Here is a 22,419-nt window from a genome sequence, read left to right as displayed (position 1 = left end):
TAATTGGTTTTAGATTACTGTGCATTTGTTGAGTAGATGGGAGGAGACTGACCCAGGCCTGCTTCAGTGACAGACACCCAGCTTGCTGGCAGTGCACTGTCCTTGTCTCTCCAAGGCTGAGACCTCCCAGGTGTGAGATGGGCGTTAACGCTCTGCCCTCCCGGGAATTCCTGAGTCACATGTGTTCTCCAATATGGGGCGTGGTCCAAGTGACAAACACAGCCCTCCTTCTCACCTCCCCTGAGAGTTCTATGTCCCAGAGGGGAGCCCACTGGGGAAGTTCTTCTGCCTACTCCACTGAGAAAAGAGTTTGAGGAGGTGGTGACTGGCAGCAATAGCCTACAGTTGGCCACAGAGCCCCAGACTTTGTCTTGGAAACAACTGCTAGTGGGGTGGACGGGAGCTCACACAGTTTAAGACCTCCTGGATTTGAATATGTCCCAGGGAGTCCCTGTATAAGCTGTTAGTTAAGATGCTCGTGTCCCCCATTGGAGTACCTGGCTTTGGTCCCTGCTTGCAGCTTCCTTCTGATGCAGACTCAGGGGTAGCAGTGATCGCTCAAGTAGATGGGTTCCTGCCACCAGAATGTGAGACCTGCCTGCCCTAAGTTCCTGCTCTCAGGAATGGCTTTTGCCGTCGCAGACATCTAGGGAAGTGAGCCAGCGCATGGGCGCTCCCTGTCTGCCTGCTTGCAAGTAAATCTTAAAAATGTAAAAAAAAAAAAAAAAAAAAAGGTGTTCTAAGGAGAAAATATTTGCTAATGAAACTAGTAGTATAAACAAGATGGGGAGGGTAGGCAGCCAGGGGAAACGGGTTATTTAAACACACTTCAAAGAACAGCCTTCTGCAGCATCTAAGCGGCACCATTTGCATATGTAATGATTGTGCTAATTATAGGTGGCCTCATCTCTTAACAAGTTTGCCTGGTTGTGCTTCCTTTATCATGATCACCCAGTCAGGATTCTATGGCATGCTTTCTCCCAAAATCATAATAATGCATGTCAGTTTTTGATCCCTTGCCGTACACCAGGTAGCCTACCAGGCACTTGACAATTATTTATTTGATCTTTGCAGCAGCTCTGTGTCCTACAGATTCTTGTCTCCTGGGTATGGAAGATGAGCCTGAAGTTCAGAGAGGTTAGGTGACTTCCCTTTGCTTCACAGCCAAGAGCCCAGGGGACAGTGCCAGCCCCACAGACTCCTTCCCTTCTGTGGCACTGCTTCTCTGGGGACACTTGACGTGCATTCCCCACCCATGAGCTCCTGACTTTCTCATTTGGTGCTCTCAGAAACCCCGTTTTGCTAAAAAGGGAGTTGAGACCCTGGGATGGAATTGGACTGGGCAGGAGGTGAGCTCTGACTTCTGGGGCGGGGGGTGGTGGGGAAGCCAGGCCCAGCATACCCAGCTACTTTCCTGTGGTTGGGACTGGTGGGACTCTACAGCCTCTCTCTGTTCGCCCCTGAGGTTTTGGGTTTTAGGCTTCTTTTTTTTTTTTAATTTGCAAGACAAATTTTTACAGAGAAGTCACCGCAGTGGCCAGGACTGAGCTGATCCAAAGCTGGAGCCACAATCTTCTTGTTAGCCTCCCATGTGGGTGCAGGGGCCGGAGGCATGTGGCCACCCTCTGCTGCCTTCCCAGGTCATTAAGCAGAGAGCTGGATCAGAAGTGGAGCAGCTGGGACTCAAATCAGCAGGCATATGGGATGCATGCTCTTGCAGGTGCAGGATTAGACAGTTAAGCCACCACACCGGCTTCAAGAGTTTTTGTTTGTTTGTTTTAATATTTATTTATTTGAAAGGCAGAAACAGGACCTACATCCCCTGGTTCACCGCCCAAGTGCCCACAGGCTTATTAAGTGGGAGCCAGGGGCTGGGAACTAATCGAGGTCTCCCACATGGAAGGCAGGGAAGTGAGGAGCTGTCTGCTGCCCCCCAGGGTGTACGTTAGTAGGAAGCTGAACTGCCAAGTGGAGCTGAGACTTGAAACTCAGACACTTTGATATGAGATGTGGGATTCCCAGCCTGTGCCCTGAGTGCCCACTCCTTCCCTGAGGCCTACAGTTGGAGCGTGTCCTCACCTCTCCTACATAGGCAGAACTGGCCCTGCCCTATTAGCCAAAGAAAATGATAAGGTAATAAATCGGACACTACCACGCCATAAATTGCTCGATCTTCCTTGTCATTAAATCAGAGGCTGCACGTGGGAAGTTTGCTGCCGGATATGGCCCACAGACAGGTTCCGTTTCGTCTGCAGAAGTGGGCAGCTTTAATTACTCAGTATGCTTGTTTAAAATTCCTCATCAACACTTAAATACCTCTGAAACATTCACCTTAGAAGCAATAGATTTCTATTGGCGTTGATGAGCCAGGTGTGGCAGCCTTGGGCCTCTGTGCAAGGAAGGCCTTGCATTAGCATCTCTGGACATTGGGAATGTGTGTGTGTGGGGTGGGAGGGGTGTCCCTCCTATTGATAAGAAGCCTGGGGTCTGGAAGGCACCTGCTGGGCCACTGCGTGAAGCTGTTCGTGAGACCAAGACTTAGACCCCCGACTCTCACTATATGCCATAGTGCTGCTTCCTCCATGTCGCTGCCTTTCAGCTTGTTCTGACCACCACCCCCACTGGCCACTGAGAAAGAAAGACTCCTGTCGTACACTAGATGGCTCAAAAATAACCAACCGTGAGTCCAGGGACTGCTCCTGTCTTCCTCCTCTCTCTCTCCACCCTTTCCCAGGCCAGAGGGGACAGGAGAAACCTATTCATTTAAACTCAATTATTTTCTCGAAGACAGAACAGAACTGAATTGGGTCAGCAGCTATATTTGCTGTGCTCAGCTGTTTTCCCCACAATACCATCACCCACTGGGTCTGCTGGGCCCTGTGCCGCCAGCCTCACCAATTATAACTCCATGACAGTGGCCGTTCTTCAGGAAGCCTGGCTTGGAAAGAGAGGAGCCTGCAAGTGAAACCCATAACCTGGCAGGCTACGGAAGCAGGCCCAGGACCTGTGTCTGTTCAGCCTCCCGAGTTTATGCGGTCCCTACCTCCCGGGCCCCAGGCTTTGGGTATTGGGCATTTACTGTCCCAGCAGTCTACAGTGGAGGCCTAATATGAGCAGTTTCATTTTTATTTACAGTTTTCTTTTTTTCTTTTTAAAGGTGTATTTGCTTTTTTTTTTAAAGGCAGAATTACACAGGAGAGGCAGAGATAAGTAGAGAAAGAGATATCTTCCACCCTGATTTTACTCCCCCAAATGGCTACAAAAGCCAGGGCTAACCCAGGCAAAGCCAGGAGCCTGAAATTTCATCCCAGGTCTCCCACGTGGGTGCAGGGGCCCAAGCATTTGGGCCATCTTCTGCTGTCTTCCTAGACACATTAGTAGGGTCTGGATCTAAAATGGAGCAGCTGGGACTTGAACTGGCAAATGTCACAGCAGTGGCTTACCCCACCATTCACAACACCAGCCCCCAAAACAGTTTCTGAACAAAGGTAAGCTGAGACTCAAACTGTGCTGAAGCCCTGTTCCGGATCACAAACTCTGGGACTTGGGACAGAGACCTTGACAAACCCTGCACTTGGGATCCCAACTCTGTGTATGAGGCCTGCCTTGACATACCTCCAGGACTGGGCAGCATGTTGGTACTGTGCGGTGTGTCAGCGGCATGTCTGGCACTAACCACACTGGCCATGAGACCTGTGCCATGTGCCAAGCACAGAGCTTGATAGAGTCATGTCTTCCAGGAACCCTTACCTGACTCCTTGTTCCCCAACTGGAAACATTGTCCACACAATCATTCAGAGTTGTCCACCCCTATCCATTAAGCTGACAGCTTTCTGACGGGAGCCCTGTGTTGATCTTGGTGTCACCCTCTTCCTAGCTATGTGACCTGGAGCTAGTTTTCCCTTCTAGAAAATGGGACGGTGATCTGACCTTCGACATATGTCCTGGGGAAGAGGTGGTAGTGCCAGAGTTGGCAGCACAGTGCAAGACGCATGTGTGGAACAGACCCTTGCATAGCCATGGGAGATCAGAGCAGTGGCTGCCTCCTGCCCCGAAAGCAGGCACTGTGGTATCTTAGCAGGGCAGGGCACTGGGGGAAAGCAGTGGAGCTAGAGATACCATCTGGGCACAGAGTGGCTGTCTGCTTACACAGAGACGCGGGATGAAGTGCTAACCTACCCCTCCAGCCCCCATCTCTGCTCACACAATTCTGAAGTTGGCTATGTCAGCGCTGGCCAGCAGCCGCTGACCTCCTGCCTCATAGGCGACAGTGCCTAGCATTAGGTCTCTTCTAACAGTCATGAGACTTGGGTCAGAGCAGAGTCTCCTCCTGCCACCTGCAGTTATGTCAGGTCTGCTGGGTGCCTTGGGAACAGCCGAGGGAGATTTCATTCCCCAACCTTCAGGAAAGCATGCCATGAACTCAAGCACTGGACTGCTCGTGGGCATGGACTGCTAATGGCGGGGCTTCATGTTGGTGGAGTGGGGTCAGCACCTGAGGACTGGGCAGAGGGTGACGCAGCACAGCCAGTGTCTGGGAGCAGCAGTAGTGTCTCTGGACATTGGGCATTGGAGTAGGCAGGGTTGGGGAGAGACTGCCCACAGATGAACCCCAGCACCACTTACACTGTAGCAGTCACAGACGCATAAACTGTAGCACCCGCGTCCTTGCCTGGTGGTAGCATTCGGTCCCTGGCACACTGCTGGCTGTTGCCAGGTGCTTGGCACTGTGACAGCTCAGAAAAAGAAATGCTGACCATGTTTCATTGCTTGTTTGACTAAGTTCACTGTTTTCCAGAGGTGCTGTCACGTGGGTGGGAATTGACTCCCACCAGATGCTTTGATGGAAACATTACATTTTGGGAGCTGACATGTGTCAACATCACTGTGGGGGAGGGTTCCAGGATGCTCTGGCAGCTGAAGTCATCACCACAGACACTGGTTAGGGATCTGACAGATGGGGGTGACGTAACCAGGCTGGTGGTGAGCAGAAGTAGCCAGAGGGGAGGGGCTGGGGCTCTGAACCAAGGGGTGTCAAGTAAATAGAGAGGAAGGAGGGAACTGGGAAGCCATGGGCTGGCTGCACTTATTCACCACCACTCCACACACCCCCAACAGCTCACAACAGCTCAAGTGAGTGGGCAGTTGGGGTTGGGGAGAACAGAGGCCCTGGACTGGAGAAGTGGCTGGGCCCTGGGGCTTGGAATCCCAGATCCCACTGTAACTCGCTGTGTGTGACCTCAGGCAGCTTTTCCAACCTGTCTTTGCTTCAGCCTCATCTTTAGTTAGAGTATAGATACCACCAACATGTGGCTCTTTGGAGAATGAAAGAAGCGAAGGTATGCAGAATACCCAGCACTGGGGCTGGCACACAGCAGATGCCAAGACACAGTGTGGCTTGTTGGTGAGAAAGTCACATAGATGTTGATGTGCCCTCATCAGTTATGGCTGGGGTGCAGTGAAATTGCTTCCTGATGTAGACTCTTCCGAAGCCCCTGATGGTGGAAGCAGGGATGTGGCATGGAAAAGGGCAGGACGTGCCTAGGGAAGGGTGGGAGAGGAGGGCCTTGTGGCTGGTCGGGACTGATGGAACAGTGAGGAATGTAGAGTAGGTGGGACTGCTGATGAGGCAAGCCGGATCATAAGAGCTGTTGCCACCAGAATGGCTGGATCAGGGCAACCTTTGAAATGCCCCCAGTTCCTCATGGCCATGGATGGTGACTGCTCAGTGCTGTTACCTACAGACTGTCCCTTGGTAGCCCGGAGGGTTGGTTCCAGTACATCCGTACCCTCAACTCGGTACTAAAATGTGAGGTTGCCCAGATGGTTTATATAAAATGACTGTGTGTATATAGCTATGCATGCCTCCCATATACTTTAAGTCAACTTGAGATGGCTTCCAATGCCTAGTACAGTGCAAGTGCTGTGTGAATAGTTGCTGCAATGCATTGTTGAGGGAATAATGACAAGGGACAAAGCTTGTGTCTGTTCAATACAGGTGTGGGTTATTTTTCCCCAAAATATTTTCCGTCTGAGATTGGCTGGATCGACAGATGTGAAGCAGAGGCTACAGAAGGCTGATCATGTTATTATGAAGATGACTGAAAGGCATCTGCCAGGGGTAGGCAGACTTCCAAGCCAGCAATTGGAAGATACAGAAGTGACTTAGGACAGACACCAAGCTGGTGTGCATGGGAACCCACCAGGACTGTACATCCTCTGGCCCTGTGGACAGGGTCATCACCTATTAGCCTAGGACCTGAGATGGACATGCTGAGGTAGACCTCCTGTTTTGTTATAGCAAGATAATAAGAGTAGTAATAGGTGCAAGTCTTTGTCCAGGCTGAGGCATACTGGATTAGTCTGTTTTCTGAATAAGTTATCGTGAGGGTAATTTGGATTCATGGTTCTAGATGTGCAAGGAAAGGGACTGCATCTGGTGTTGGCTTCTTTCTGGTAGGCTCCTGAGCGAGTGCGCAGCCCCACACAGCAAGAGACAAGTACAGGAGTGTGTCTGGTTTCTCTCTTCAGGAGCCACCAGGATTCAGTCACAGGGCTCCACCCCAGTGACCCCATCCAGTCTCAGACACGTTCAAAGTGTCTAACTAGAGTGGAATCAGGATTTCCCCTCTCCGCTCTTCACAGTGGGAATCAAACTTCAGCAGGAAGCCTTGGAGGACCCTCATACCATCCTCACACCTTAGTACATACATGCCTGCTTTTCTGAGTGGTTAATTTAACTCATGCAAGAACTTTGCTGTTGTGCATTTGTAAGTGGTCACGGTCTCTGCCTGGCCTGCTGGTTACAATGAATGTTTTGGTCGGTGGAGAAGGCCTGGCTTGGAGCCTTCGGTGGAGCAGTGCTTGGAGGTGGTGCTCGGAAGACAGGGCTCTCTTGCTACTTCGCTATTGCCTTGGCTGTGTCTCTGGCCCCAGGACTGCTCTGTGACTTCATCCTTACCTCTCCCAGCTGGGAAACTATTAAGACACTGGATTGACCGTGATGAAAGCTGTAAGGGCAGAATTCCCCCTCAGAAGCCAGGGAGCATCTGGCTTAGAGCCCAGTGGGTTCTGGGAGAGGGGCAGTCAGGTGCAGGTGTGGGTAGGTGGGGTGGTGTTGGATCACCTGTGGTCAGGCTCATCCATGCCCAGGAAAGAGCCAGTGGTCCCACAGGGGGTGAAGTGAGTTGGGGACCTACCAGCTCAGGGGCTGCTGCTGGGGTCTCCATGAAATCTCTGAAATAGTCAATCTTCTTCCCATTCAAGCTAGTCCCTGCATGCCTGCACACAGTAGGTGCCTGACACTGCTACTTAGTAGGGCCTTGGAAGTTGCTTGCTAAGGCACTGAAGCAGGCTGCACCTACCATAGACTACATGGGGGCCTGTGATGCCTCCCATGGAGGAGGCCAGGAGCTAGGTAGTGGCCTCCCTGGCACCGACCGCAGTTTATCTGCATTTACAGTGGCAGTTGGGTGTACTGCATCAGGTTCATCCACCAGTCTGGCTGTGAGGGAAGGAGGAGTGGTCCCTGCATGTGGCGGAGGTTCAGTCAGTGGAAAGTGGTGCTGAGGCTTCTCTCGTGACCAGGAAGGGCACCTGTGTCTACTTGGCTGGTCTGCAAGGCCTTGGCACAGTGTGGTGGGCATGACCCTGCAGAAGGGCAGGTGAGTGGCATTTGGGCCCAGCAGTCTGTTCCTACCTGCAGGCCTCTGGAACCTTGGGAGCCTCAGTCATGGTCGCCTCTGCTGACCACGTCTCCCTGCTCTTCTCCTTCCCCTTTGCCCCGTTGGCCTATCCAGAAGGTTCCTGGGAGAAATCCCTGAAGTGGAAACTTGAACCCAGGTCCTCCCCAGCTAGCGGAACGTGGTGGTCTAATCCAAGTCCAGATACATAGTTAGGAGTCCACCATTCAGCCCTTCACCTTGGCTCTGAGCAGTGCCTGACCTTGTTTGGGCCTCAGGTTTGTTTGCTTTCGACAGTGTTTGGGAATGCAGGGGAGGGATGTGTTTGCCCTGGTGGGTCCTGAGGCTGCCCCATGAGTAGAAACAGTGTACACCGCAAAGCGCAAACTGTTGGGCCCACCTGCCCTGTGTGCTCCAGTGTCTGTTCTGGAAGCAGAAAGTGGCTGCAGCTGGGGGCAGCTGGCCATGGAATGTCATGTGCTACCTGGCCTGGGAAGGGGAGCCAGGACTGTTGCCTGGTGGGTGGGGACAGTCTGGGCGGGGAGGGCTGTGCCTAGGAACGCCAGGGGGTGGGGCGAGGCCGGCGCCGGCCACTTCCGCCCAGGAGAGTTTGGCCCTATGGAAGTCCGGAATGCTCCCAGAGCAGTGTTGGGGACACCAGCCAGGTCCATTGTCTTGTTACGGGGCTCCTTAAAACAGCTGTGGCAAGTCTGCCTCACTCCAGCTTGGAAAGTACACCCATTCATTTCATCCATCAAGTGCCCGCTCTGTACCAGGCGCTGATTCCATGTGTGCCGGCTTATTACTGGGGTGACCAGGTAAAGGCTCTTGCCTAGCTGGCATTGTCATGGTGGGAGAAGGCAGAGAAGCAAGCAAGGTGACTTCAGGTGAGTGCTATGAAGAGAACGCAGCAGTGGGTGGAGTTGCCCTTGCAGCTGGAATTCTTCCCGAGGTCTCCTAGGACAGGCTTTTGATCTGCCATTAGAATGAGGAGAAACCAGCCATTGCAAGGCCCAGAGGCGGGGCCCCTGCGGGCAGGTCGGTAGGTGGGGCAGTATGCTGGGGGCGGGGCGTGGGAGGGAGCGCTGGGTCTTACTCCTCCAGCTTCCTGGGCAGAGCAGCCTGGCAGAAGGCGGGAGACTTTCCTTGTGGCTTGAAGAGGCTGTTGGCTTCCGGGAGTGTTCCTAGGCTTCTTGGGCTTGGAGTTTGTGCCTTGTGGTTACCTGGATGGAAGACTGTAATTTTCGACTTGTTCCCTGGAGGACCTGGAAATCTCTAGGTGTTGTTAACACTGAGGTTTTTTAAAAGTAATTTTTGAACTCTCAGCTTGGAAGGTTCAGATTCAGTGTGTTCTTTGCAGGAAGGGGGATCCCTTCTGAGCTCACCCCTCGGATGCCGGCCCTGGCGCAGGGGCCTCAGAGCAGTGAGCAAAGGCGCCCAAGCACACGGCACCCTCAGGAATGGGCCTCTGTGGCCTCGGACTCCTCAGTGACAACCTTGGCAAGATTCTGGGCCGACCTGGAAGGGCTACTCTGTGGAGATCTGGCTGTCGCAAGCCAGTCCTGGTCCCCAGACCACAGGGGTGCAACCATGTGTCTGCAGAGAGACCTGCAAGCTCACTGCAAAGGTCTGTGAGTGGCTTGGTGGAGAATGGGAGGGCAGAAGGGAGAAGGAGGTCTCCCATCCAGGCAGGTGGGTCTCCTGTCAGGGGTGGGGTCTGCCTGGATAGAGGCTGTTTATCTCCAGGGGCGTGGGTTTGCCTGAATCTCTCTGCAGGGCCTGTGCCATGCTGGACCTTGGGGACTGAGAGAGAATCCCCATCAGAGATTGGGAGGAGTGGAGGTTGGGGTTAGAGCCAAGCCTTGCGCCTGGGAGCTTGGGAGGGGGGTAAGTGTAGTACCCAGGAGGCCGGTGTGGCTGGGGGGAGTCTGGGAGGTGGGCAGAAGCAATCTGGCAGCTGATCTGGGCCTTGGGGTTGGTAGGTGGGGAGGATGGGGCTTTCAGCACAGGCTGTGGCCAGCACAACACTTCCTGTGCCCCCAGCCACCTGTTCTCTGCCCCTGCCTCTGGGAGACAGATTTCATCATCCCAGCCGGTCTCCTTGCAGTTAGTATTGCAGGAGGGAAGCTTTACGCTTCAGACTTTTATTGAGCCAGACACTAATAAAAAGTAAAGAGTTTTGGAGTAGGATTTTTTTTTTTCTTGCTAAAGCAAAGAACATCCGTGCTGGAAAACACAAAATTTTGTTTTCCCCTTTTTTCCTACCTTTGGCAGGGAGATGTGGGCTGGCTTTGTTCAAACCTCACCTCTTCAGGAAGCTTTCCCTGATTGCTTATCTGTCTTCCATCTAAAAGGACTGGGGTTACCAAGCTGTAACATTTCTGAAGCTGCCCACCTGGGGCCCAAAGATCATGAGAGCTGGCTGCCCTTAGAGCCAAATGGATGAGGATTTAAAAAAAAAAAAAAGTCATTCCAGAATGGGTGAAGTTCCCCTGTTGAAACATAAAGCATGAGGCGGGGTAAGGTGGCACCTGTATTCGCAGTGCCTGAAATAGAGCCTGCACATAGTTTGCTCTCGATAAATATTTGCTGGCTGAATGAATAAGATGCTGTGAAGGAAGCTAGCCAAGTATTTCACCTGGGAGTTGCAGGGGTGGGGCAGGGGCCCATGGAGATGGAGCAGCCAGCCATTTGGAGAGCAGGGAACTGCTGGCCCAGGCGGCAGCCAGTAGTACAAAGTCTCTGGCGGGAAAGTGGTAGCGGGAAAAATGGTAGCGTGGGGGCATGGTGTTGCATAGTGAGGTCAAAGGATAGCAGGCCACTCCCACTGGCTGCTTAGACCTGCTGAAGTAGTTGGGGATTTGTTTAGAGTTCACTGGAAGGTTTTTGCCAACAATGCCAGCAATCTGATTGGCGTTTTCAAAGGTCCCTCTGATTCCCTGGCAGAGTAGGTGATGGGGAAGGTGTGGTGGAGTAGCAGGGAGGCAGCCTGGACTGTGAGCTGGGAGGGAGAAGCGGTGAGCAGGTGGCAGTAGGATGGACTAAACTCTTAACAGCAAGCAGAAAGGAGTTGCTCATAGCTCTGCCAGCAAGACAGGCTCCACTTTGGAATCTGTGAAGCATCCCAGAAGGGATGTGGGGCTGGTGTTTAGTTATGTGAATCTGGGACTTAGACCAAGACAGAGCCTGAGATGTAAATTCAGAATCGGGAGCCCAGGGAAGCAGAAGTGGATGAGGTCACTAAAGGGTAGCATTGGCTCAGGAAGGGGCCTGGACCCTCCAGAACCTGGAGGGGAAAAGGCCAGAGTGGGACTTGGCTTGCAGGAGGAAGCTGACTCTGCTAGGAAGAGAAACAGTGGGGTCCAGACTGATAGGTGTGCTAAAAAGGAGGGGGTCAGGAGGGGCCATGGGCAGAGGAGAGTGTGGTGAGCCGGGCCCTCCATCTGGGAAGCTGCAGAGGGGGCAGGCAAGGCTAGGCAGGAGCTTAAGGAATCTGTAATCCACCTGCTTACTGTGCGGATCTCAGCCTTACCCACGCAGCAGAATCTTCCTGCAGAGCCCCCAGCTTTAGGAAGGCTGAATGGACCCTCCAGAATACCCCCAAGTGATACTGAACACTTTTCCGATTCACTCCCTTCACGATCTCCTCCTGCTGACTGTCCCGTGTCTGTCTCACTTTTTCTGACTTACTCCTTGCCCCAGCTTCTCCGTGGCCCCCAGGCCTCTCCCTGAGTGAGCTGAGCATGTTTGCTCCAGTAGCTTTCCCTGGGCAGAGCTGCACTCCCTGCACGTTAAGTGGCCCTTCTCTGGAGGATGGCTCTGTGTGTATGGGTTCAGAGCTTCCACAGGCTATTGTGGCCAGGGTGTTTCTGGTCCCTATGGCTTTGCTGGCTGTGTTTGCTGTGCCCTGCAGGGGTGTGGACCATCCACAGGCTGATGATCCCTGGCAGGTTCTCAATGTGCTGAATGAGTGACACTAAGCTGTTGGAGTCTTGTGGGCTCCCAGTTGCTGTGTTAAATGCTTGGTCTGCATCTTGCTAATCTGAGTTCTGGAGAGGCCTGTGTATTGCTCCATGTTGTATGTGAGGAAACTGAGGCTTGGGAACATGATGGGACTTGGACCTCTGCGGTTGCTAAGCAACACAGAATTGCAGCCCTGCCTTGGAGAACCCCCACACAAGGTCTTAGACCAAGACAGGTCTTTCCTTACTGACCACAGGGTGGGTTAAGATACCTGGGTCTCCAACTGCTGCTTGGGAGTGATGACAGATGCCTTGCCTCCCAAGCGTCTGTCTCCTCTGCTGCCACTCCCAGCCCCATGAGGCTCCAGGAGCCTCAAATGAGCTGGCTTTGAGCCTTGTCCAGCTCTGGAGATCCCTGTGTTGGAGGAGTTTGTCTATACAGCTTGTGTAGCCAATGCCCAGCTCTCATGTTGCAAAGCCAGTAGGACAGGACCACTTGCTGTGGGAGACCCCTGGGGAACAGAGCTCCAGTGAGCCCTGGGAGGCTGAGGGAGATGACTTGGAGCCCTGCCTTTACTCTGCTGCCCTCCCACCCAGCAGAGCTCAGCCAGCCAGTTCTGAGCAGCTGAGGCAGGTTCTTCAGGCTTCCAAGGGTTTGGGCCATGGCCCAGCCTTAGTCTTGTCTTCATGGTCTGCTGGCCAGGCTCCTTCTGGGGAAGGGCAGGGGGTGCAGGGGGAGTCGTGCATCTGGTCACTAGGAGTCCTTTTACAGAAAGCAGCTGAGGCCCAGAGAAAGAAGGACCCGCCCATGTAGCTGCCTTCCTGCTTGCTTCCTCCCAGCATATTCTGGGGCAGCTTCCGGCAGCCTTGCTGAAGGCCGGTGCGCTCTCAGTGCCACTCTGAGTCAGGTTGTGTTCTAGAACCTTCCCACTGCTCAGAGAGCAAAGTCTGTTATTCCCATTGTACAGAAATGGAAACTGAGGGAGACCCAGGGAGGCAACTTAAGTTGTCTAAGAAACGCAAGTTACAAGTGCATTGTCTAGGTTTGAATTCACTCTGGCTTCAGAATCCCTGATCTTAACCACTTGGCTATGGATCCTCAAACTTGTTGAGAATTATTTGGCTTCCAGGCTTTGTAGAAACAACAGGAGGGGGTTAAATCCTTGAGTGGCCATGCCCCCCACAGAGCTGAACCTAAGGCCTCCAGCTGCCCTTGGCTTTTCTGATAAAGGAGGGGTGGGGAAGGTCCAGCCCGTTAGGCTTGGTTCTGCCAAGGCAACTGCAGTTAGGACTCCAAATCGCGTAAATTTGTAGCAGGCCAAGTTTTAAGTTGATGATTTTGTACGGCTCACAAAGGATGTTATCAATATCCAGTGTTATAAATGATCCTTGGCAAGGAAGATGTTTCCCCCCCTGCCTTAGAGTTAGGTACTGCTGCTGCCAGCCCCATCAATACAGGTGCCAGGTGGAGCCACTATTCTTGTCAGACTTCCCCAGGTGCCTGCTCCCCCTCCTCTTCCTACTCTTGTTCATGCAGTTGGGCAGGCTCTGCCCCTCTTTGGCGATTAGGGAACCCAGGTAGCAAGAAGACCCTAGCCAGCTTGGCCTGAGGCCTGGGCTTGAGAGGCCAGAGGCCCTTGCCGGTCCCCTCTTGCTCTGCAGTCCAGATGAGAAGAGACCCAGACACAAAGTGCCCCTACTCTATGGGGCGTGCCAGCAGACCTGCCTCCCCTGCACTCCCTCTGCACTCCCCTGCACTCCCCCTGCACTCCCTCTGCACCAGCCTTCTGTCCCTGCTGTTCGTCTGTCCCCTTGCACTTCCTTTCTCAAGCCGTGATTTCCCGTCTTCCCATGCGGATAGAGCTGCCAGCTAACCCTTCAGGGTTCTGAAGTTCACACTGGAAACACAGTGGTTGGGCACCCGTGACAATTGATGGCTCTTTCCCATTTTTTCCTTCAGGAGAGAAAGATGCTGGGAGATATGGGGCAGGGAGGGGAAGAGGCTGGTAGAAGGAAGAATCCAGCTCAGCTGACCTGCTGCTGGCCTTCTGGAAGGGGTGTCAGTGTTGCCTGCCTGTGCTGTGCAGTACTGACCTCCAGGCCTGGCCATAGTACAGGCCACCGGGCAGTGGTAGAAGTGGCCACCGCTCCTGACCTTACTGTTGCAACTGGGCTCACGCCTGAGCTCCTCTGAGAGGGGCCATTAAGTGAAATTTGGATTTATGCTAATGGTTGTTTTTTGCCTCAAGTCTTTCTTAGAAGCCTCAGGCCTCTAATCTGCTCCTAACTTTGGGGATTTGGGTTTTGCTTTATTTATGTATTTTTGCCTTCCTGTTTCCTGTACAGAAAAAGGGATCTGTGCCTTTAAGTCCCAGCAGGCCCAAGTGGGACACTGGCCCTTTAAAAGCACATTACAGAGAGTTGGAACATAGCCTTTGTTTAACTAGCCATGATTAGTCCCAGCGGACAGGGCTGGAGTGGGATGTCTAGGACCAGAGTGGGGCTGGACTGGCTGGAGCTGGTGGGGAACGGCAGGTAGCTGGGTGGCTGGCCTGGCTGCTCCATGTTCCCTGCCTGGTGAGCCTGGTGGTCGTGCTGAGGGATGGTGAGTGGCCTGAGCGGGGGGCTGGGAAGGAGGGAGGCTGCCAGGCTCAGGGCCGCCAACTAGCCTGCAGGACCAGGGGGCCCACACGAGTGAGTGGGTAGCTGCATCACAGGTTGGAGAGGGGTTATCGCAGGTATCCAGTCTTGGAAGGCAGTTAGGAACTGCCCAGGATGTCACCAAAAAGCAGGGGAGCAGGGAGGCAGTAAGGACGGTCCTCCCAAGAAGTGGAAACCTGCAGAGGGTGCCGTCACCCTGCCTTTTTCAAACGAGGGGTCCCCGCTGATAGTGGGAAATGCCAGCCAGTGTTCGGTTATCAGAACAGAGGATTCTGGCCTTTGCTCCAAGTTGTACTCTGGGCTACGCTGGGCTGGGCTGGGCTGGGCTGGGCTGGGTGGGGCAGGGCTGCCCTGGGCTTTGGGGGCCATGTCATCTCCCACGTGTGACTTTGTGTTCTCCTCCTCCTGCTGCCTTCCCACACTTGCCCTCTGATCGCATAGGCCTGGGAAGCGGGGGTGGAAGGCTGGGTGGGTTGTGTCCAGGCCTGGAGTGCATGTCAACTCCAGCTCAGATGTTTGGAATGATTGTCAGGAGCCAGGTGGCTTTGAAGTAGTGGAGCCGTCAGGAGTGGGTGCTGCGGGTCTGGAGACACAGAGGGGATCTGCCTCATCTCAGCCAGGCCTTGGTGCCTGCTGGTCATCAACATCCTCACTGCGGTGGCTGGGGGTGGACAGCCTGCCTAACAGCGAGGTGTCCTCGCCTTTGTACCTGGTCCAGGCAGAGCTCGGTACCCAGGATGACCCCAGGTTTCTGCACTTGCTTAAAGGTTGGCACGGGTGCAGAGCTCTCCCCTGGAGACAGCAGTGTGAGTCGCTGAAGAGCTGTCTGAGTGCCACATTGCTCTGCGTTTCTGCCCTTGCCCATGACTTGGGAGCCTGTCGCTTGCCAGTAGCCTCTTGTGGCTTGCTGCTGTTGACCAGTCCTGGCTGTCTCCGCCTGTTTGCGTCTGGGGAGCAGCCGCTCTGGTGTCCCACTGGGACTCCCAGACTCCAAACTCCTTGCCTGGTGTGCTGGAGGCTGCGTGGCTGTGAACATAATGAATCATCAGCAAGTTCTGGCCTGGGTAAGAAAGCACCATCCAACAGGTGGGACAGCCGAAGTGCAGGCAAGGGAGGCCTCTGCTCCCCCCCTTCACATGTCTGCTTCTTCTGTCTGCCTGGGGCTAGGCTGCTGGCAGGGAGGGACCCTGGGTGGCCACCAGGCCCCTCTGTAGCAAACAGTGGCTGGAACAGAGGAGGTAGCCAGGCTGGGGAGGAGTCTAGAGTGCCAGTGTTTGTTCCAGATGAATCTCTAGCCTTAAATGGGGGTCATTGAAGTGCCTGCTTAAGATGGCCTGTACACCAGCGCCTGCTCTCCGAGTGGGGTGGGATAGTGAGGCTATTGGAATTAGCTGGAAGAATGGACTTCTCAGGGTGCAGCTGCTGGGAGAGGTGGGAAGGATCCGCTGTTGGGGCAGCTTGGAAATGTCACTGGGCTCAAACAGAAGCTCAGGGAGGCCCAAGAAGTGCTGGACACTGGGAGGGCTAGGGAATGGGACAGAACCACCTGGGCTGCTCACAGAGACTCGGTTTCTAGAATTAACTACATGTCAGTTGACTCCAGGCTGTGACTGGGCCCCATTTTGTAGCTGAGAAAATAGAGTCACATGCATTAGTTAATTTGAGCAAGGTTGTAGAGGTGTGTGGCTGGGCTCTGTTGATTGACAAGTGGCTGGGCCTAGGCCTGGAGTATGAGGGAGTCCCAGATCATCCTGTCACCCTGCACCATATAAAATGGCGCGAGGTCGTGGATGGAGGAGATAGTACTGCAGAAGATTACTCTTACCCCATGTTCTGAGGAACGTGCCAGCGTGAGTCCAGCAGGGCTTCCTGGTTGTGGGGACCTGGGAGGAATTAGATAAGCCCCTAGGAACAAATTCCCAGAATAGTCTTAGTTTTTGGCTCCTTTGTTATTTCACCGCCATTCCCCACTTGAGTGCTGATCTCTCAGTTCCTGAGGCAGCTCTTGACTGTATTTCTTGTTTCTCTTAGAGGTGGGGAACTAGAAAGAAGCTGTTCCCACACTGGTGTGTGATCACTTGGGGCCAAGGGGCTGCAGGCAGGCAGGCAGGACTGTTCACATGTGGAGGAGGAGACTGGTACAGACCAAGTGGAGGAGGAAGGAACTCCTTGTCCAGGGTCTTGACACATTCTCAGGAGTAGTCCAAGTGGAGAGCTTGGTAGGCGCCAGGCAGAGGTGCACATGCGCCATGGACATGGGGCATGGCGGCGTGTAGGTGCTGGAAGTGCTGGGCTCGACTTCATCAGAGTCAGAGCGTCTGGTGCTGGGGAATGGGTGGGTTCTTTCCTGGGACTGAGGAAGTGGAGGGACTTAGGCTAAGGGTGTCATCTTCTGCCACCACCTCCCTGTACCACACACAGGATTTCTAAGTGACCAGGCCAAGCCTGGCAGTTTCTCCTGGTCCAGGGAGCGACTAGAGAGCTGTCCTGACTTGCAGGGCTGGACAGTACCTGGTTCTCACCTCACTTTGGATTTGCTCAAATTTTGTCCTATTCAATGAACATTCCTTAGGTTTTCTTTTAAAATTCAGGGCACTTCACTGTTCTACTGAGGTTTATGAATGTTTAAAAACTGCTTTGCGGTCCCCAATGTAATTTGACAAGTCTGACAGCTATTGATTAAAAACCCGAAATTATTCAGGCTACAGAATAACTTGGGGGATTAGATGGAAAGTTTTTTGTTTCTTCTTTCTCTGTATCTCCCCTACCCCCAGAAAAAGGGAAGTGAGGTGTACTAGAGTAGAAGTGTTCACCAGTGGTTTTGAAAACCCCATTATGCTGGGAGAGATGGGATGGGGTTTGCTGTGGGTGCTGGAGGCTGTCCCTCAGCCCTGTTCAGGGGCCCTTCACATGCCTGATCTCTCCCAGCCATGCGGTGGGGCCTGGATCACCATAGGCAGCATGGAGGCCCTGCTGTTTGTGACTGGCTGCCGGGGGCCGTGACGGTGGTCATAGCGTATGGACAGGATGTTGACATAGTTTCTGGGCGGACGCTCAGCACATGTGGACGTAGCAGCCTGGAATAGGGAAAGTCCTTGGGCAGCATCACTGGGTGTGAGGGAAGGAGAGAGTGGGTCCATGATCACAGGTGGAGGCAGTACTTGGTGGCCAAGTTCCCTGTCCCCCCTCTAAGGGCCAGGCCCTCACCAGGTGTCTAGGCCTGGCCCAGCATGAGGTGGGCACCTAGACTGTCCAACAGAAGGTGATCATGCTGCCCGGACCCCAGGGTGGGAAGGTTCACCCTGAGCTTGAGGCCTTTCCTGCCTTCCCTGCCTTCCCTCTCTGCCGGGTAGCCCTGCCTTTTGTGCAGAGTTGTTGATGCTGCTTGTGCTTTGCTAAGAGCACCTGTTGCTCAGTTGGCCCCATGCAACTAGCAGGTGTGTAGGAAGCAGCGATTAGGTCCAGACTGCCCCAGGGTCCTTTGTTCAGTCAGCACTACTGGACTCTAAAGTAGCCAGAGCAGGTGATAAACCTGCACCAGAGTATGGATCCTTCTCTTTGCCCTCTGAGCCCTGTAGTGTGGGGTTCCCAAGAGTGGAGGGAGGGCTGGTTGTGGGCAGGGTTCAGTGACTGTGGGGGCATCACCCTGGTTCCTGATGACTCTCCTAGGGCCTGTCCCTTGCCTGGGTCTGAGAAGGTTCACGTCCCCAGGCTCTGTGGTTACAGGAAGCCTCTCAGGCAGGACAGCCAGCCTCCCTGCCGTTTTAGGACTGGCTCAGTCTTCCCATGGCCTTGGGGGCCAGCAGGCGCTTGCATTCTTTTCTCTTCCCATGGGACCCCAGCTGGGCAAGGAATAAGCACCCAGACCTTCTCATTTGTGCTTCCCAGGCCCATGGAGCAAGGCGGGGCTGGGTGTCCAGTCCCAGGAGGTCAGCGCCTTGGGCGTGCACTGGCCAGGGTTTCCAGCACTGCTCCCGGGCCTGCCTACTGTGACAGGCAGTCGTGCTGGGCGTGCACTGACCTGCCTGGGACCTGGAGGGTTTGCTGAAACTCTGACTCCAGGTTCAGTAAGGCTGCTGCAGAAACAAACCTCGTTGGGGATTGCCTGCCTTTCTAGGCTGGAACTGTGGTGGTATGCTGTGGGTTGCACTGCCCAGTGTGGTGCCCTCACTGGGGTCTGATGCCCACCTCCAGCATACCTTTTTCTCCCCTCACTTCACTTGGGGAAGTTAAGGCTTTTTTTCAGCATCCCAGTGCATTTTGGCAGGGATGGCCTGCCCCCTATTTTTTCAGATGGGAGACTAAAGGCATGGAGAGTTTTCAGTGGAGAGGACTGTGACCAGCTGGCAAGTCCAGGTAGGCCACTCCTGGTCCAGAAGTATGACCTTTCCTGGCAACGCTGTTCTTGGTGACAGTGGCACTCCCACCCCCAGCATGCTATGTGGTCGTGCAGTGGGTGGTCAGGAATAGAAGGGCCACAAGTTCTGTGATTAGCAGTAGTTGATTGGGCTTACCCTGCCTCCTGGTATCTCATTTAGCCCCTATGAAGTCTCTGGGAGGAAGGCGTGTCATCACAACACTTAAAAGATAGGAACACTGGAGCCCAGAGAGTCTAATTGCTTAGTGTATCCAGGGTTGTTGTTTGTTTTTGTTAAGATTTTATTTGAAAGGCAGAGTTACAGAGGGAAAGGAGGCAGAGATCTCCCGTGCTCTGATTTACTTCCCAAATGGCCCTAACTGCTAGGACTAGGCTAGGCCGAAACCAGGAGCTTCAGGTGGGTCACTCGTGTGGGTGGCAGAGGCCTAAACATTTGAGCCATCTTCCACTGCCTTCCTTAGGCTATCAACAGCGGCCTAGAGTGGAAGGAGGAGAGCCAGGACATGAACCAGCACCCATTTGGGATGCTGGTGTAGCACCACCCCCAGGTTGTGTTTTATAAAGATTAGAGCCTGAGTTTACTTATGTAGCTGGGGACCCCAGACACTGGACCCTCTGTCGTCCTGCCTGTTCCAGCTCCAAGGGACATCCCTGTGCCATGCTCTCATGTGCGTGTCTGTGCACCAGTGTTGCTGGAGCTCAGCCCCTTGTCTGCCTGCAGCCCGCTGCAGCACAGGCCTCCCCTTCCTGACTTGTTAGCAGTGGGTCTGGCCGGGAGGAGTCTGCAACCTGCATGTCCACTTTAAAGACTGGGTGTCTGCTCTCTATAAAAGCATCTGGGGGCAGGTGCAACTTAGATGGAGCTGTCTCTTTGAGTCCCAATCCTGACCCGCTGAGGCCATGTGGGCAGCTTCCTCTGTGGCTGTGGGATATGCGGGAGGACCCCCAGTCCCTCACTTTCCTCACTCAGAGATGAGGACCTCCTCACTGTATGAAGTAGGACTTTGGCATCATTACAAGTTTCCTTTTAGGATCCCCTCCCTCCTTGATAATGGAGCATGTGCTGAGCTTCTGTGTCACTAACCTTTTAGGAGAAAAAAGGCTCACAGTTGAAAAACAACGTGTGGGTTGGCTGAAAGGCTCTCAGATAAGGCTGTGCCCCAGGAGCCAGGACAGTGTCCCGTTGTTCCTGTTGCCCAGGCCTCACAATGACCTGCTGTTGGGGCCTGGCTCTGCTTCCAACAGCAGTTCCACCCATGCCTGTGCCCACGTGTCCTGGAGTGGGCAGGTCACAGTGTACAGTGAACCTGGCTGTGGACCTCCTTTACCCTGTTGTTCAGCAGTCACCCGTTGGATGAATGAAGGGCCAGACTGTGCTGATGGAGTCAGTCGTGGAGTCAGCCCCACTCGGCCACTTGCTAGCTGTGTCATCACCTGTCTGAACTGTGAGAATTACTCAGAGGGTGGGGGTGGGGATGGCAGTGGTGATAGGTGGGCAGTCCCCAGCACAGGTGATATGGGTTTGTGCAGGTTAACATCTTGCTGGAAGAGTTAGACTGGTGCTTAAGACCTTTAACAGCCGAGGAAAAGGGAGCGTGGGCTCCAGAAACAGCTGGGCTGAGATCCCAGGAGGTAGACCCTCTTGGCTCAGTCAGGGAGCCATGAGGAGGCATCTCAGGTAGAACTCAGCCGCCAGCTTGAGGCTCCTGGGCCTCACTGATCCTACAGCCTGCAAACGAGAGGAGCTGGAGTGAAGTGGTGCTGGTAAGAGGCATGTCCCAAGGAAGAGCTGCCCCCAGGCCTCAGTTAGACCAGCTTTGGACAGCTCTGGAGTCCAGCAAAGCCCCACCAACCTGCAGCTTACCTGGAAGCCATGGTGTGGCCTGCCATAGGGTCCCATGCCATGGAGCAGACCCAGATGGGGAGGGAAGGCCAGGGCACCCTGGATCCTGTGGTCCCAGAGAGCCACCCTGGGCCAGAGTCAGTTGTACCGGGAAAATCTTGGACAGCTCTGGGCTGGAGCTGAAAGGGACAGGGCATTTCTAAGATACTGGGATGAAAATTATGATCTGCTGTTGGAAACAGAATAGGTAGCTGCTATATGGTGATACCCTCCCCCACCGCCCCTTGAACCTTCCCTGTCTCTTCTCCCAGGGGACAGCTATGTCACCAGTACTCAAGGAGTGCTGGCCTTGTCCCAGCTGACTTCTCGCTTCCAGGCTTGCTAGGTCCCTGAGTCTCTGACTCAGGACCAGCTCCACTCACTAGGTACCCCTGCCTGGCCAAAAGACAGCTATGTGACAGATCCCAGCCCTGCCTGGCTGATGTTACTGCCCAGGAAGGCCATGGGAAGAGAAGAGGTGCTGGTGCTGGATGTTGGACATTGGGAAGGGTCCTCTTGGCAAATGGCACACGAGGCCTGTCAGAAAGGCTCACAGTCTCAGGGTCACCACGAGCCTGTGGTCACTAGGAATGGTAGTCTCTTGGCAGTGACCCAAGATTTAGTTACTCCTTTGAAAGGCCAAGTTGCAGAGGGGGAAGAGAGACAGAGTGATCTTCCATTGCTGCGATTTCTGGAGCTGAGCCAGGCCAAAGGCTTAGGCAATCCTCTGCTGCTTTAGCAGGGACATTAACAGGAAGCTGAATTGGAAGCAGGACACAAACCAGTGCCTATATAGGATGCTGGTGCCACAGGTGGCTGCTTTACCCACTATGCTGCAGCACTGGCCCTGAATCTGTGACCTTGAGAGGGCCTGCCACCCCCTCCACAATCCCCTCCAAGAAAGGTCTCCACCTGTGTGCTGATAGGGCGCCTTCTGTACGTGCTAGTGACCAAGGCTCACATCCATGGTAAGACTTGCTTCCTTGTCAGATGAGGGGTGTGGAGTGAAAACGACACTAAGGAGTAACAGGACCTCACTTCCTCTCCTGTGATGCAGGAGTGAGGTTATCATCTGTGTGTTGAGTATGTAAAGATGGGCAGCCAGCTGGGTGGAGGTGGGCATCCACCAGGACCCCTCCCCTGCAGCTGGAGTGGGAGCAAGGCACAGGCAAACACCTGCACTCCCCTCTTCTCAGGTGGAGAGGCTATGCCAAATCCAGGTGGTCTTGGGTGCCTCTTTCCTCCCTCACATGGGCCCAGCTTGAAGCTGGCCACTGAAAGCTCTGAAGGAACAGATATAGGGAAGCTGTGGGACAGGCTAACATGGCAGGGAGCCCCCTGACAGGGTGTCCCATGGAGCTTTCCAACCTTGCCAGCTTGGGCACATCCCCTGCTCTGGACACCTCCTCCAGTCCATGCCCCAGTGCCCATGGGCCCTGTGCACAGCTACACATGGTGTGAGCCCTAGCGAGGTCAGGGCGAGATGAGCCTTGTTGTAGACCGGCTAAGTGGTGCTTTGGGTGTTGGGTAGGGCCACCTTCCTTGAGAGATGGCTCTTGGGCCATAGGATAGTCCTGTTAGGTCTAGGAAGTGAGCAAAGAGCCATTTTCCCTTCTGAGCTAGGTTGTAGTAGATCTCCAGACCCTGACTGGATGAAGACCCAGGATGGTGTGTGAGCACTGGAAAGGAGGCTTGTGGGTGAGCAGGAAGGACAGTGTATGCACACATCAGAGCCCAGGGTGGGGCCTCCCCATTCAGGGCTCTGCTGCTCACCGGCTTCCTGGTCCTGTTCTTCCTAGTGAACTTGCCCTGCAGTGGTGGATGTGGCCTGTGCTGCAGTTCCCCCCAACTTCC

At 54.1% G+C, this 22,419-nt stretch overlaps 1 protein-coding gene across 14 annotated transcripts in view; it reads left to right on the top strand.

Moving 5' to 3' along the window:
• DAB2IP (DAB2 interacting protein) overlaps nucleotides 1-22,419 on the top strand; it is a 165,077-nt gene that overhangs the window by 119,159 nt on the left and 23,499 nt on the right. The window contains exon 1 of one of the 14 annotated variants that reach the window (XM_058672236.1): nucleotides 8,309-8,569. The exons of 10 other annotated variants lie outside the window; for them this stretch is intronic. Coding sequence is in view for 2 of the 4 variants with exons in the window: in XM_058672232.1 (XP_058528215.1) it covers nucleotides 9,143-9,309 (167 nt within the window). In the remaining 2 variants the exon portion in view is untranslated. Of the gene's footprint in view, nucleotides 1-8,308; nucleotides 8,570-8,846; nucleotides 9,310-14,097; nucleotides 14,250-22,419 lie in introns of those variants that run through there. 3 more of the 14 variants (XM_058672232.1, XM_004594968.2, XM_058672235.1) reach the window with 3 other exon arrangements.

Source organism: Ochotona princeps, chromosome 14 (genome assembly GCF_030435755.1).
Source record: "Ochotona princeps isolate mOchPri1 chromosome 14, mOchPri1.hap1, whole genome shotgun sequence".
Lineage (NCBI taxonomy): Eukaryota > Metazoa > Chordata > Mammalia > Lagomorpha > Ochotonidae > Ochotona > Ochotona princeps.
This window is presented reverse-complemented; position numbering and strand designations above follow the sequence as displayed.